General features: G+C 45.8%; 1 protein-coding gene across 1 annotated transcript; it reads right to left on the bottom strand.

The window, feature by feature from the left end:
- Window positions 1–1,360: 1,360 nt before the first annotated feature.
- On the bottom strand, window positions 1,361–6,488 carry IGFALS (insulin like growth factor binding protein acid labile subunit). The gene is made up of 2 exons (XM_027863179.1): window positions 6,401–6,488; window positions 1,361–3,597 (listed from the first exon to the last, which is right to left on the bottom strand). The coding sequence occupies exons 1-2, from the start codon at window positions 6,414–6,416 to the stop codon at window positions 1,784–1,786; spliced, it is 1,830 nt and encodes a 609-aa protein (XP_027718980.1). The 5' UTR covers window positions 6,417–6,488; the 3' UTR covers window positions 1,361–1,783.
- Between the last annotated feature and the right edge of the window lie 9,468 nt (window positions 6,489–15,956).

Raw genomic sequence — 15,956 nt, 5'->3', positions numbered from 1 at the left:
TTCAAGCTGAGAGAACCAATATGGATTTATTCCTCTTTCCTATGGGGTCCTACTTTTTCCTTTGCAGGACTTTACTACCAGTTTGCTGCAGAGGAATGACGTTAGGAAACAATGGAAGATTTAGGTGGCAGAAACAACACTGAAGGTTGGAATATCCATCTTAGCAGTATTCTTCTCCTCTATCAGTGTGTATGTGTGGATGGGAGGGGAGGACATGGGATGTGCTCCTGGTTCCTGTCATCCCTCTAGGACTGGAACAGGAAGTATTACTGAAGGATGGAGCGAAGAGTGGGCGTCAGGGAAGCATGTGAAATGGGACACAAAAAGAAAAACAGTCTGGCATAATCTATTATATGTTCACTTGATCATACAACACAGTATCCTTAGTTTTGTGCCATAACCAGCTTGCCTCTTATGCTGCTGGGGAGAAGGTTTGAGATTCCAGTAGCCCCTAATTATTGATTTTCAGAAGAAAATTCTGCTAGGACTTCTGTGCCTAAGATCAGAGCTTTAAGTGTATTAATATACTGATTGGAGAAGCACACAGTTCACTGTTCGTATTCAGATATATTCAGGAATATATCTGTTTAGCTAGCCCCATCTGCATGACTTCCCAACACAATTTTTCCAGCAATAGCTTCAATTTCCCTAATGACCATTTGAACTTTACAGCAATTTTTTCTGTTTAGCAGACAGGAGATTTGGCAAATTCTCAAACCCATTGAGCTTGGTTAAGAAAATAGTGTGAGCTGTCTGAGCCCCTCATAGGCTCTTTTCTTAGGAACCATGTGTAGTTCTGTGCCCTATAACCTGAGGAGTGTGGACTGTTTTGAAAAGTTAATCAAATTGTTTAAAAGGTTTTGCTAGATATTAAGGCATTAGAAAGTGGAGCATATAAAGTGAAGACAGCGCGTAGAAAAGGAAGCTTGAGTGATTCACTACCATTCTTCAAGTGTATGGAGGAATCCCAGCAGAAGAATGTTGACTGGTTTTGACCTACTGCCTTTAAAAGAACAACACAAAGGAAATAGATTTGAAACAGCAACAGAAAGAAGGTGAGATGTGAGAAACACCAGTCTGAATGTCAGGACCCAGAGGTTGGTATCAGAGTATATAAATACTAGAGAAGATTTTAGAAAAATAAGGGGCATTGATTGGTGCTTGGTAACTGAAGGTATGAGGAATTGGATGACCTCTATGTTCCATTCTACTTGAGGATTCTAAGATCAACCAAGATGAGTGAGAAGCAGCTCTTTCTGACCTGGGCTAACTCACTCTTTGTCATTGTCCCTCCATTTGATTCGAGGATTATAGCATGTTATGCTTTTTTGTGAAATTGCTTTTAATTGATAATGAGCATCTTATCAGATAGGAGTAGAAAGTGCTTTATCCACCCTCTTTCCCCATTGTGATTTGCTGTTCTCTCTGGTCACAGACCTTTTGGGGACTGGGCCAGTGACCATCTGTTCCAGACCCACAGAAGACCAAGTTGAATGGCAAAGTCCAAAGGACTTGTTTGTACCTTGGCCACTCAAAGGCCAAGGCACCCTACTGGAGTTGAGAGAAACAGCTATGGAAGTATGCAAAAAAAGGGAGTTGAACTATGAAGTTATCCCTTTGCTCTGGTCTCACAAGGAGGCCTGAGGAGCACCACACAGCTCTCGGAAGTGTTCAGACACCATTTGCTTGAACACTAGGAGACTGGCTCATCATTTTTCCTTGGCTGGTACAGTACGGGACATCGCACACTCTTGCTTCCACTCAGGGGAAGTTGGGTATGGGGTTAACAGTGAGCAAAGTGGTCTTCTCCAATGTCACGCAGGTCAAGGCCAGCCACTTCTGGGGGACTCTGACAGGTGAGGTTATTGTAGGTATACACAGGAGCCTGGCAGTCATCCCTCTCTTGAATGGCTTGGACAAAGCGGGGTACCACGCTGGGCTCCTGCAGGGAGAAATCCCTCAGCCCCTTTAGGGAACAGCTACAGTTCCACTTGTTTCCTTCCAGCCACAGCTGCTCCAGGGCTGGGAGCTGGGTAGAGAAGGCCCTCAGAGAGTTGTTCTTGAGGCTGAGATACCTGAGGTTCCCCAAAGGTGCAAACAGGCCGTCGGTTATGGTTTCTATGTGGTTGTGGGAAAGATCAAGCCAGAACAAATGCTGGAGGGAGCTGAAGGTGTCTGGGGAGAGATCCGTTAGCCGGTTGTGGGAAAGAAGCAGGTACTCCAGGTTCTTGAGACCCTGGAAGAGCTGGCTGGAGAGGAGCATCAGCATATTGGACGTGAGGTCCAACTCCAAGAGTTCATTCAGTTCCATCAGGCTCTGGTCCTCGATCTCGGAGATGCTGTTATGCTTCAAGAAGAGTCTCCGTAAACCAGGAAGGCCAGAGAAGGTATGCCGCTGGACCCTGTTAAGGCAGCTGCTCTCCAGGTGAAGGCTGTGCAGTTTACTGAGCCCTTTGAAGACCTGCTCAGGGAGGCTTTTGATGCAGTTGCTGGACAAGTTCATCACAGCCACATTGAAGAGGCCAGGGAATGCCCCAACCTTGATGTCCTGGATCTGATTGTGGTTAAGGGTGAGGACTTCCAGCTGGCCCAGACCCTCAAATGTCCTCTCCCCAAGGCTCCTGATCTTGTTGTGCCCGAGCTGCAGCTCCTCCAGGATTTGCAGGTCTTTGAAGGTCCTGGGCCGGAGGCTGGTGATGGCATTGTTGGAGAGGCGCAGGACGTGCAGACTGAGGAGGCCCAGGAAGGTCTCCTCAAAGAGGACGCTGATGCGGTTGTGAGACAGGTCCAGCCAGCGCAAGGACCTGAGGCCTAGAAAAGCACGGGGTGCAATGGTGCTGATGAGATTGTGGCTCAGGTAGAGCTTCTGCAGCTTCTGCAGCTTGATGAAGACATTGGCCTTGATGCTCCGAAGAGCATTTCCACTCAAGTCCAGCTCTCGGAGCTCAGTGAGGCTGCAGAAGAGCTGGGGCTGCAAGTAAGCCAGCTTGTTACCAGCCAGGATGAGCTCTCGGAGGTTGGGCAGGTCATGGAACAGTGTGTCTGGGAGAACCACCAGTGAGTTCCAGCCGAGATTCAGGTCCCAGAGGTTGGAGAGCCCAGCAAAGAGGCCCTCTTCCACCTTGCTGAAGTAATTGTTGTTGAGGCTCAGGGAGACCAGGTTTTGGGTGTGCAGGAAGGTGTTGGGGGCAAGATATTTCAGTCGGTTTCGTTCCAGGTGTAGGTGATACAGGGCCCTGAGTCCATGGAAAGCATGCGGCTCCAGGCTGCCCACCTGGCTGCTCTGCAGGTTGAGAAAATCCAGGCCGGAGAGGTTTTTGAAGGCGCCTGTGGGGAGAGTGGTGAAGTTGTTGCCATCCAGCCACAGAGCCTTGGTGGTGCCAGGCAGGACATTGGGGAGCTGAGTGAGGTTTCTGGAGCTACAGTATACGTTGAGCTCTTCACTGTAGTCATCATAGCTACAGGCACAAACACCAGGGCATTTTAGGAGTTCAGGATCACTGGGCTCTGCTCCCTCCGGGCTCAAAGAGCACCTGGCTGCAGGGCACACCATCACCCATGGGAGCAGCAGCAGCCGCACTGCCAGGGGAATGGCTCCTACAGGTGAAGAACAAAGCCTGAGTTAGGTGTGGCACCAGGGCCGATAAAGCACTCATTCCCCTATTCAAATAAATAAATGGTAAAACAGTCATCTTCTCTGTAGAAGGAAGCGTGGCTCTAGGGGAATCAGCCCCTTCCCACCTCTGCCACTCAGTGTGACTTCTGATGGACAGGTTCTTCTTGGGCCTCCGTTTCCCAAAACCTCTAAAATGAAAGGGTTGGATCTATTAAAATCCCTAAAATGTTTCTGGTTCTTCTGTGGCACTAATCCCTGAAACCTTTCCCTTATGAGTGCATTCCTTATACCTTCCCCTCCTATCATTTTACTGGGGGAAAAACGAGCTCATAGAAGGTGACTCATCCATTGTCACACACATTCTGAATGTGTCTTGTTTTGATGAGCATGGATTTGTCCTTCTGTGCATGAGTTCTACTCCAGAGCCAAATCCCACCTCAGAGCCACCTGCCCTGCTATGTGTATCACAATCAGCTCCTCATTCCGCCCCTACTCCCACCTCATCTTTCTGTAGGGTGGTTTTATAGTAGCCCTGTTGGAGTACCCAACCCCCATCCTCATTCCTCAAACCACGGTTCTGTTCCCTCTGCAACACTTGTGGGACACTGGACCCAAGAAGGCTCAGGTTCTGAGTTTCAGGATATGTGAACTGAGGAGTTCTATGGATATGACTCTCCAACCAGAATATGACTTTCCACTCTTTAACCTGAGCCCCTGACACTTGGAGCCGAGCCTTGATAAAGGCTCAGGATAGGAGAGGGTGGAGAGAGCAAGAAGGGAGGTACGGAGAGGTGCTGCAGTTTGGATGCTGCATTCAGCAGTGGAAGGTAGAAAGGGACATTGTACTATTACATATTTTAACTCCTCCACATTAGACTACAAAGCTTGCTCCCCTGCCGCGGAGGCGTTTTTGTGCCCAGGATCTCGCTCTCCATTTCCGTCCCTGGTGAAGTCAAGAAGGGAAGGGACCAAATCTTAAATTATTTTCCTCTCTGTGTGCCTCGCACATAGTGCTTAATAAACGGTAATTGAATCTACACGGTTATAGAATTTACAACCGGAATGGACTTTAGAGACCATCTAGTCCAGAACTGGGCAACCTCCGGCATCAAGGTCACACGTGGCCTTGATGCCAGAGGTTGCCCACCCCTGGTCTATTCTAATACTCATTTTACAAAGGAGGAAACTGAGGTCCATCGAGGGGAAGGAACCTGTCCAAACTCAAGCAGTTGCTGGACAGATTTATCACAGACATATCAAAGAGGCCATATTGAAGAGGAAGCAAGTAGCAAGACTGGAATTTGAACCCTGATCTGATTTAAAATCCAACTCCCTTTCCACTACACCAAAGGGAGTTGTCTGTATGGGCTTCGAATTTGTTCCAATCACAAGGGATTTTCGGATGCCCTCGGACCCCTAAAAACTTTGGCCGGGACCATACGAAGAACCAGGTGCTTTAGGGGCAATAGGGTCTGGCAATGGAATCATTTCATCAGGTAATGTGATGAAGGCACGGTAGTTCTGAGGACTTTCATTGACCATAACAACACATTCATAGAGGGCGTTAAAATTTACATAAGCCCTTTTCCTCACAGTAGCCCTGGAAGGTGTGCAAATATTCTCATCCATTATTTTAGATGGGGAAACTGAGGTTCAGTGATTTGTCCATATTCACCCAGCTAAGTATCAGAACCAGGATTTGAACCTTGCTCTCTTACCTCAGAGTCCAGTGCTATTTCTGTTGTAAACTAGAAGGGGTCCATATCCCCTGAGACAAGAGAGACTGGTTGTGAAAATGTGTGTCCAAGGGACTCTGGGTTTCCAGAGGTGGGTGAGTGTCAGCACCAGCTCCCAGCACAGCTAAAGGAAGGCTAGCCAAGGAGGACTGGTGCCCCCTTTGGGAACCCTTGATTGTCTGAGTAGAGACAGGTGTGGCTCAGTCATCCTCTGAGTGTGTCCACTATTGCTGCTTGGGGTTAGGGGAGTTCCTGTCCCCTCCCTTAGCCTGCTCTTGTTCCAACTGAGGGGTCAAAGTAGCAGGGAAAGGGACCTCCTCAAAGCATTATGGCCAAAGGGGTGAGGGAACATCTCAAGGGGCTGATTGACAGGGAGAAGGAAACCTCTAATTTTCTCTGAATAGGAATTTAATCCTCTTGAGATGTCGTCAAAGACCTAAGCCTGCTCTCTGCTTTGGGATAAGGCCCTACTGCTTCTAACTCACTTCTGCTCCTTTAAGACCATGTGTGTGCCTGAGGTGGGGGGGAGGGGAGAGCCCAGGCAGCAGCACAGAGACCCTCCAGGGGCCCTTCATACCAGGCACTACTACGTTTCCTGGGCCCCCCCCCACCAAGCCACATTCCTGATCTCACACACACTGCCACCACTCCAGCTGAGGGGCTGACCCTGACCACCTGGGAGTATTCTTATCCTTCTCTTTTTGCCTCCACCATTGCTCTGGAGGGGTCTATTGCCGAATACTAGCATCTATCCCCACCCCAGGAATATGAATACAGCTACCCCTGACTGGAGGCTGCACCCAGGCTCCTGAACAGACTGTTCAGGGTGTGGGGTCCCTGGAAAGATGGAGTTGGATACAAGGAGCCCTTGTTCCCCAGGAAGGGAAGAAAACCTGGACACCCAACCTATGCTTCTGATTTCAGAGTAGAAAGAAGTTTGGGGGGTGGGGGGTGGGGAAGGTGTTTCTCTCTGCAGGAGGTTCCCATAGAAGTTAGTTAGGTCTGCTCAGTATCCAGGGCATGGGGTTCTTTGAACCCCCCACCTTACCTTTCCTTTGGGTCATCCTAGTGGAAGCCAGGCTAGGCAGTCAGGAGAGTCCCGTATAGCAGCGCTGCTCCCGTTCTCTGGATTTCCCCACTGCTAGTAGTGCAGCAACCACCCTGACACCCAGCCAGCACAGCCCAGCTTGGCCCAGGTTCCTTTAACCCTCCAGGTGCCAGTTTGGACTGGAGGGAGGCTGTGTGTCTGGGCGGGTGTGGGGCACCTATGAGAGGGGCTGCTCCAAGTGCCTTCTCTCATCCCTAATTCTTTCCCGCTGAGTCAGAGGTGCTTGGAGCAGCATCTCTAACTGAAAACAGATGCCCAGAGCTCAACAGAGCTGGGGGGGTGGGGTGGGGGGCTTCTAGGTTGTGGACCGTGAAAGGATTAAATGAGCTGCCCTGCCCCCGTGAGGCTCGTGCAGATACCTGGCAGGTGTGGGGGGCCCAGGTTGAGAAGCTAGCTTTGTGGGCTCCCAAGAAGAGTCCAGCTCTCTTGAGCTAGTCTGCCAGGAAGTAGAAGGTTGCCCACTTGGAAAGTTACCCCTCTCCCTTTGTTAACACAAACTCCCAAGGATCCCACACTCCAAACCCCGAGAAACTCAAGTATAGCCTGTGCTCAGAGGCAGCTAGATTTCAGCCCTCAGGTTGGATCAGAGGAGATGCTGGGCCTTGGAAAAATGGCCCTTCAAGGGAATTGGGGGGCAACTGGGGAAAATAGGGATTGCTCAGCTCTCTCAGAGGTCCCTCCTCCCAACTCTGAATAGGCAGGCTATGCCAGGGGTCAAGAAGCTGCCACCATGTTTCACCATGAGTCTGGCTTTCTGGTCTGGATCGATGAACAACCTGCCCTCAGACTGAAGTTCTCGAAGAGTTCTGTTGGTGTCAGCTGTCTTGGCTTTCTAGAATCCCTGGGGGAGGTGAGAGAAGGGAGCTGTCTGGCTAACAGCGCCCTTTTCTCAGGCACGGCCCCTGCCTCTTTGGGTGACCTCACTGTAGCCCCAGGGCCTCAGTCTCCTCCCCTCCTGGCTGGGATGAATTGAGCTAAGCACAGTGACTGTCCAGGTGCCACAGGCAGCCCCCTCTTCTAGGAAAGCCTGGCAGGGTTATTCACTAACCCGTGTTTGTTTTCCCCAGTGGCTGTTCTCTTACATTGGGGGTTCTGAGCTGTCATAGGGGTAGGCAAACGAGGTGATTATTCTTTCCCATTAGCAAATCAAGCAGAAGATCATTTCCTAAGTCACCTCAGGTGCACTGACCTTGGGGTGAGTCACACTCTAGAAGTCACAAGTGTTGGCCCTCTTCTGGGTCTACAGTCTTCTCAGCTCCCCCTGCCTGCCCAAGCATAAAACAAGGACCTTGGGAAAAAAGCCTCTGGGCAGAGGGGTCTGACCTCTTCCATGGCCAGGGGATGTCCCACATCTCCAGGAATTCTTAAGCCCCCATTGGAGCAGCCGCAAGATCAGCAGATCTAGGAATCCTGGCCTGTTGAAGGGTCCTTAGCCTGTCCTTAAGCTCAGGAGACATTTGTGAACACTAGGGTAGGCCAGAGCAACAACCGCTGCTGTTTCTATTATGGGAGGAAGAGACTGGGGAGAGGAGTGAGTGGAGGAAGAGAATGAAAATAATACAGAGACCTGGGTTTGAATCCTGACTCTCAATCTTGTGTGTGTTAACCCTGAGCAAATCCTTTAACTTTTTTGAGCTTCAGTTTTCTCATCTGTAAAATGGGGATAATACTGTAGTATGTACCTCACCAGGGCGTTGTGAGATTCTAATGAGATAATATGAAACATAAAGCGTTTCACAAGCTTCAAGAAGTTCTCCACACGTCAGCTCTCCGTAGTAATCATTGTATCAGTGTAATCTGTGCTCCTGTCTGTCTCACAAAGTCCTTTTCAGGCCTTGCCTGCTAGGCCTCTGGCCCAGCTCTCCACATGCTAGGACTCACTCAGAGGGAGAAGGGAGAGCAGAGCACGTTATGGCAGGGCCCTGGATCCTAGGAGACACATGACCGCCTATCCCTTGCCTCTAGTCTCTGCCGTGCTGGTGGCCCCTGACATTCATGCTGGCCCCTGTTCCAATCCGTGCAAGGAATTCCCTGTGAGGAAACCCCTCTGCCACTACCGATAGGCAGCTGAGCACCTGGAGAAGAAGGACTTTTGCCTCTTTTTGTATTCCCAGTGCTTAGCACAGTGCCCACATAGTAGGTGCTGAATCATGTTTATTGATTGATTAAAGAAATGCCTGGAAGCCTTGAGGTTAAATGACTTGTCCAAGGCCATACATCTAATATAATGTCCTATGCAGATCTTCCTGACTTCAAAACCAGTTCTCTCCTAGCTCCTCCAAACTGCTGTACAAGTTATTATGATAACAAATTTTAGAAACCTTATATTTGCATAGAGCTTTACATGCAGGGTGTCCCAAAAGTCTTAGTGTATGTGGTAGAGTATCAGAAGATTTGGAGTCAGGAAGATCTAAATTCAAATCAGGCCTCAGACATTTAATAGCTATGTGACTCTGAGCAAGGCACTTAACTTGTTTGCCTCAATTTCCTCATCTGTAAAATGGGGATAATAATAGCACTACCTCCCAGGGTTATTGTAAGGAGCAAATGAGATAATTGGATAGCTCTTAGCTCAGTGCCTGGATCACAATAACCATTATGTAAATGCTAGAATTCTTGTTATTAACATTATTACCTCATTTGTGCCTCCCAACAGCTCTTTGAGATATATTGTATAAATGTGGTTTTCCCTGTTATATAGAAAGGCAGAAACATTAGATAAGATTAGACATTAGACATTGTCTGCTGACTCAGATCAGGGCTCTTTCCCTTTTGTTCCAGACTGATGCCTCTTGTTAATTTGTGATCTTTACCCATTACTGACCCTGGGCTAGAACAACTCCTCACCCTAGTCCGTTGAGCTCCTGGTTTCCCCTTCCTCATGAGAATCATCACTCTTCCCAAGCTTCTGACCATGCTCATTTTAACTTTAGGCCCTGCCCCTTCCCACCTGCCCCTAAGGACACCTACTCCACTTTCCTGCTCTCTTATGGCCTGGGTCAGTTCTGACCTGCTTGGTAGCTCATTGTTGGCACTCAGCAATGCCCCCTTCCTACCTCAGTACCCCTGTGCTTAAAATGAATCAGTCACTGTTCTCAGTCTCACATCCTAAGTTAGATACCAATTGGTCAGTACCTTTGGGTCTGGGAAAACCATGGGTGTGTTTGTGGCAAAAGAACACCTGAGTTCTCTCATTTTTTTGAACTATGGATGCTGAAGGGACAAGGGGAAGATAGGGCCATGATCTGGGAGGTGCATTGATAAGTGGTTGGGGATCTTCATAACTCCAGGGGACCCCAAGATTTTTGGAACCTCTTTGTGCAGTTAATATAGAAGATTGCAAACAGGGTGTGTGTGTGTGTGTGTGTGTGTGTGTGTGTGCGCGCGCGCGTGTGTAAAACTGAAGGAATAAGGCTGTGCGAATGTAATGGGTTTAGCAAACAGACAATGAGAGTGGGGATCTATACTCCCTGGCTTGGCTTTTTTACTTCACTAAGGCTGGGGCTGGGACCCATAGTGTAAACCTCTGGGAGGGTCCAGGGGCTTTGGTCAGTTCAACAAGGCCATTTAGAGCTGAGGGTGCTGGCTGCTGATTCCCCTTTAGGTCTAGGAGCTTTCTCCATTAAACCTATCCAAGCCAGGTGGAGAACGTAGCCTGGTTTCCAGGAAGAGGACACAGCCTAACTCTGTTGGCCTCCCAGATCCTGTCCATCTCTTCCCCATTCACCCCCAATGCTGCTTTGTCCTTCCTCTTGCCATCAATCAGTCACCTTGAGCTTAGGAAGACAGGGAAAGACCCTGCAGATCTGGGAAGGCCTCCTGTCTCCCATTATTTCACTCTCCCTAAGACTTGAGGCTTCGATCTTCACAGAACTATCTCTCAGTCTCTTTGGCAACCCGCACCCAGATCCCCAGCCAGGCCTTGTCCCCTGCTCTCCCACCTACACATTGCTCAGTGGCAATCAACTTTATCTCTTTTCCCTTTATTGAGCTTTGATTCTTTTCCAGATCATTTCTCAGCTTCCATTCTGAGAAATTATAGATCCACAGGGAGAAAGTCCACGCCCAGAAGGGCCTGAGGACAAGTTTACACAGTAGAAAGTGCAGATTCAGCAGGGATTCTGGGGCCAGGAATACTGGAACTAGGGACTTCTGAGGATTCAGAAACTCTGCTCGAGAAAGTTCTTCAACCACTGACCTTTCCTGAATGGCTTAAAGGCCTGATCAGGCAGAGAAATCAGCATCTCAGGGGACACAGAAGCCTGGCCCCATAGTTCAATCAACAAAGGAAACCCCAAATTTTCTTTCTAGGCCCTTGGTCAGTCCTAGAATACTCGTAGTTCATTAGCCCCATCAGAGGAGGACAAAGCCTTCTCTTCTTTTCCTTAGGACTCCTTCAACTTCTTTCTGGGTTGGGATCCCTATTCCTAAGGAGCCCTTATCACTTGCTTTTCAGGACATTGTCGTTAGACCAGGCCATTTGTCACCTCTGGGTTGAGTGTTTGGCATGAGAGTAGAGAAAAATCCACCAATTTTTTTTTTTGAGGAGGTGGGGAGAGAGGGCAGAAAGGAGCTTGGTATGCACTTGTATGTGTATAAGCCTCAATTTGCACTCTGAGACAATGACCTCACTATCTAGAGAATGATAGTATGTCTCATTCATCATGAGTCTTCTGGAATTGTGGTTGGCCATGATGTTGACCAGAGTTCCAAAGCCTAAGTTCTTTGTCTTTACAATATTGTTATTATGTAAATTGTTCTCCTGGTGCCTATCACTTCCCTTTGCATCAATTCATACAGTCTTCCCAGATTTCTCTGAAACCATCCCCTTCATTATATTTTACAATGCAATAGTATTCCATGACATTCTTCTCCATAACTTGTTCAGACAATTGATGGCACCCTCTCAGTTTCAAATTCTTTACCACAAAACAAGCTGCTATAAATATTTTTGCACATACACATTTTTGTACATTTATGTACATTTTTGTACAATATTTTTGTACACATTTTGTACCATATGGGTTCTTTTTCTCTTTTTTGATCTCTTTGGAGATAGAACCCACTAGCAGTATTGATGAGTCAAAGAGTATGCAAAGTTTAATAACTTTTTGGACGTAATTCCAAATTGCTTTCTGGAGTAGCTGGACCATTCACAGTTGCATCAAGAATGCATTAATGTGGGGCAGCTAGGTGGAATAGTAGATAGAGCACTGGCCCTGGAGTCAGGAGGTCCTGAGTTCAAATCTGGCCTCAGACACATAACACTCACTAGCTGTGTGACTCTGGGCAAGTCATTAACCCCAATTGCCTTACCCAGGAAAAAAAAAAAAAGAATGCATTAATGTACCTATTTTCCCATAGCCCCTCCTGCATGTCATTTTCCTTTTTTGTCATCTTGGTCAATCTGATGGGTGCAAAGTGGTACCTCAGAGCTGTTTTAATTTGTATTTCTCTAATTATTAGTTAGGTGGTGCCATGGATAGCACTGGGCCTGGAGTCGGGAAGACCTGAATTCAGATCTGGCCTTACATACTTAATAGCTGTGTGACCCAAGACAAGTCACTTAACCTCTGTCTGCCTCAGTTTCTCAGCTGCACTATGAGGATAATAACACCTACCTCCCAAGATTGTTGTGAGGATCAAATGAGATAATATTTGTAAAGTACACAGTGCCTGGGCTCATAGTAGACATTTAGTAAATGTTTTTGAGTTGTTGTTTTTTTAATGTAGAGCATTTAAAATATTTTTAATATGGGACACCTTCAAGGTGCAGTGGATAGAGTACTAGGCCTGGAGTCAGGAAGACTATTCTTCCTGAGTTCAAATCTGGTGTCAAACACTTCCTAGCTGTGTGACCCTAGGCAAATCACTTGACCCTGTTTGCCTCAGTTTTCCCATCTGTAAAATGAGCTGGAGAAAAAAATGGCAAACCACTCCAGTATCTGTTAAACCCCGCTAATTTCTGCTACTAGGAAGAAAAGGCCAGTCTTAATGTTATATTCATTAAGTAAATGAACTGAGTTGATTTAAAATCGGAGGTGTCAAGCTCTTCTAGCCAGCAAAACGCTGAAGTGCTGCCACTGGGTCACAAAGAGTAGGACCCTGCTGATGAACAATTGTGAGACTTGGCAGCTAGGCAGTTCAATGGATAGAGTGCTGGGCCTGGCGTTCAGGAAGATGTGAGTTCAAATCCAGCTTCAGACACTCACTAGCTGTGTGACCCTGGGCAAGTCACTTTACCTCTGTTTGCCTAATACACGGGAGAAATGGCAAACTACTCCAGTTTCTTTGCCAAGAAAACCCCATACAGGATCACAAAGAGTCAGACATAACTGAACAACAGCAACAGTTTTTAATGTAGTTATTGATAGCTTGGATTTCCTCATATTCTTTTGACTATTTATCAATTGGAGAATGGCTCTTATTCTTATAAATTTGAATCAGTTCCCTATATACATACATACATACATATATGTATATATATATGGCAGGTAAACTCCTTTCACTTCTTCCTCTAATTCATGATCTCACCCTTTATGTCTTAAGTCCTTTTACCCATTTGGAGTTTGTGTTGGCATATGCGATGTTGTTCTATACCTAATTTCTGCCCTACTACTTTCCAGTTTTCACAATAATTTTTATAATATATTGAGTTCTTGCCCCAAAAGTTGGGATCTTTGGGTTTATCAGACACAAAACTACCATGCTCATTTACTTCTGTATATTGTGTACCTAATCTTTTCCACTGATCAGTCTCTCTTTTCCTTTTGTTGTTGTTCAGTTATTCAGTTATGTCTGACTGTTTGTGATCCCATGGACCATACTGTCTACGGAGTTTTCTTTGTACACTTAATTTTTATCTTCCTATTAGTTTTTGTTTGTTTGTTTTAGGCAATTGGGGTTAAGTGACTTGCCCAAGGTCACATAGCTAGTGTTACATGTCTGAGGTCAGATTTAAACTCAGGTCCTCCTGACTCTAGGGCAGGCGCTCTATCCATTGCTCCACCTAGCTGTCCCTCCATGGCGTTTTCTTGACGAAGATTCTGGAGTGGTTTCCTTCTCTAGTTCTCTTTGTCCTACCCAATGCTAAATTGTTTTGATGATTACAACTTTGTAATATAGTTTGAAAGCTGATACTACTAGGCCCCCTTGCTTCCCACTTTTTTTCATTCATTCTCTTAATATTACAGACCTTTTTTTTTCCTTCCTGATGAATTGTTATTATTTTTTCTAGTTCTATAAAGTAATCCTTTGATAGTTTAATTGGTATGGCATTGAAAAAGTAAATTAGTTTAGTGAGGTCATTTTTGTTATGCTGGCTTGGCCTACCCATAAGAAGTTAATATTTTTCTAGTTATTTATATCTGTCTTTATTTGTGTGAAGAGTGTTTTATTGTATTCATGTAATTTCCGTATCTTGGCAGGTAAAGTACCGAGCGTTTTATACTATCTGTAGTTATTTTAAATGGAATTTCTCTTTCTATTTCTTCTTGCTGGACTTTGTTGGTAATAAGCAGAAATGCTGATGATTTGAATGGGTTTATTTTATATTCTGCAACTTTGCTAAAGTTTGTTGTTTCAGTTAGCTTTTTTTTAGATAACTCTAGGATTCTCTAGGTAACATGTCACCTGCAAAAAATGTTAATTTTGTTAGCTTTTTGCCTGTCCTTATTCCTTCAGTTTCTTTTTCTTATTACTACAGCTAGCATTTCTAGTACTGTATTTAATGGTAATGGTGATTATGGCTATCTTTGCTTTACCTTTGATCTTACTGGAAAGGCCTCTAGCTTATCCCCATTACAGATAATGCTGGCTGTTGGTTTTAGATAGGTACTACTTATCATTTTAAGGAATGCTTCATTTATTCTTATGCTTTCTAGTGTTTTTCATGGGAATAGGTGTCATATCTTGGACATATGCTCACAGGCTCATTGATTCACAGCTGCTATTGGGCTTACACACCAGCTTCATCACTTCGCATAGCTTTTTGTATATTTATTGATATAATCATATGATTTATGTTGTTTTTATTATTTATATGGTCAATAATGTATATAGTTTTCCTAATATTAAGTCAGCCCTTCATTCCTGGTGTAAAACCCTGCCATCTTTTCAATGAACCTTGAGAAAGCTGTTGGCAGAGATGTGGGACATGTTCTCCTGTCTGAAAGCCTGTCTTTAGGAAGGCAGCAGCTTAGGTACAGAGCCCAAAGAACCTCAACATGTGATGCGGTAAAGAGAGTATCTGACTGTGACTCAGGACACTTGGGTTCTTAGAGAGGGGTATTGAAGCTTCCAGGAGTCCCAATCCTGCCATTAACTCACTGTTTGACATTGGAAAGTTACTTTCTCTCTGGGCCTTAGTTTTCCCCTCTAAAATAAGTAGGAAGATCACTGAAGTTCCTCCCCTATCTAACGATAATCTATGATTCTCTGATTCTAAAGGAGTTGAAGAGGCTTTTTACTTTTAAAAAACAAACAAACATGTTCATGGATTTCAGAGGTTTCAGGGCATTATCCACCTCCTTATGGATCTGTTGCCTATAGGCAAGTAATATCTACAGGAGAGGTGGATATAGGGAAGTAGCCTGGTCCCACAAGGGGCCTCAGCCTCAGTAACCTCAGTAACCAGGAGTGTTCTGAGCTTGTAAAACCCAAATAGCCAGTTTCACTGAGGCCTGAGAAAGCCAAAGGACAGGCTGGAGAGAGATCTTCAAAGAGCAGAGCCTCCAAGAGTCCACAGTGCCTTGGACCCTGATTTAGGGCCCCAAAATGTGGGGACCTAAGCCAGGAATATATCAGGATTATCCAACAAGCCATACTCTTGAACTATCAACAGTATTTAAACTGTGGATGAGAAAGCATATTAGAATTCTTAAATGCTTTTTTTTTTTTTTGCAGATGACATTATTAAAATTCTACTGATAACTTCTTGCTCTGGGGTAAAAATATTGTGTGCATTTTAGATAAAGAGAAATTGAATTCCCACACACTTTAGTAGCTTGTCTGGAATGATGTTGTTATCCAGGGTCAGAACTAGATGGTTTAAGGGTTACCAATCTCACACCTAAGTCTTTGAGCCCTTTAGTGTCATGAAGTATTGCACGGGATAATCCCTGAGGTCTCCCCCAGCTCTAGCAATCTGTAATGCTAAATGAAGCATGTAGAAGACTTTCTACCTTAAATAGAAAGGAGCTTCAGGAAGCTGAGTAAATTTAGGGCATCATGCATGTGTCCATAAGTCTATTGGCTAAAGGCATGTAATTTCCATACTACAGGAAGATGTAGGGAGATAGCACAGTTCCTACAGGGGCCTTCAGTTAGTAAGCAGGAGTCTACTAATTGACCAAGTAAAGGAGTAAGGACTGATTGGGGGGGGGGGGGGGGGTCATGAAAACCATTTAGGCTGAAAAGGCCCTTTTCTCAGATTTCCACAAGGACAGCAGGGGTCAGTTTGGAAACAAATGATAAACATTTCCAATTCTAGACAGCA

The sequence above is a fragment of the Vombatus ursinus genome, unplaced genomic scaffold (assembly GCF_900497805.2).
Source record: "Vombatus ursinus unplaced genomic scaffold, bare-nosed wombat genome assembly UNPS02014770.1, whole genome shotgun sequence".
In the NCBI taxonomy this organism is placed as follows: Eukaryota; Metazoa; Chordata; class Mammalia; order Diprotodontia; family Vombatidae; genus Vombatus; species Vombatus ursinus.
The sequence above is the reverse complement of the archived record's forward strand: the minus strand, read 5'-3'. Positions and strand labels throughout refer to the sequence as shown.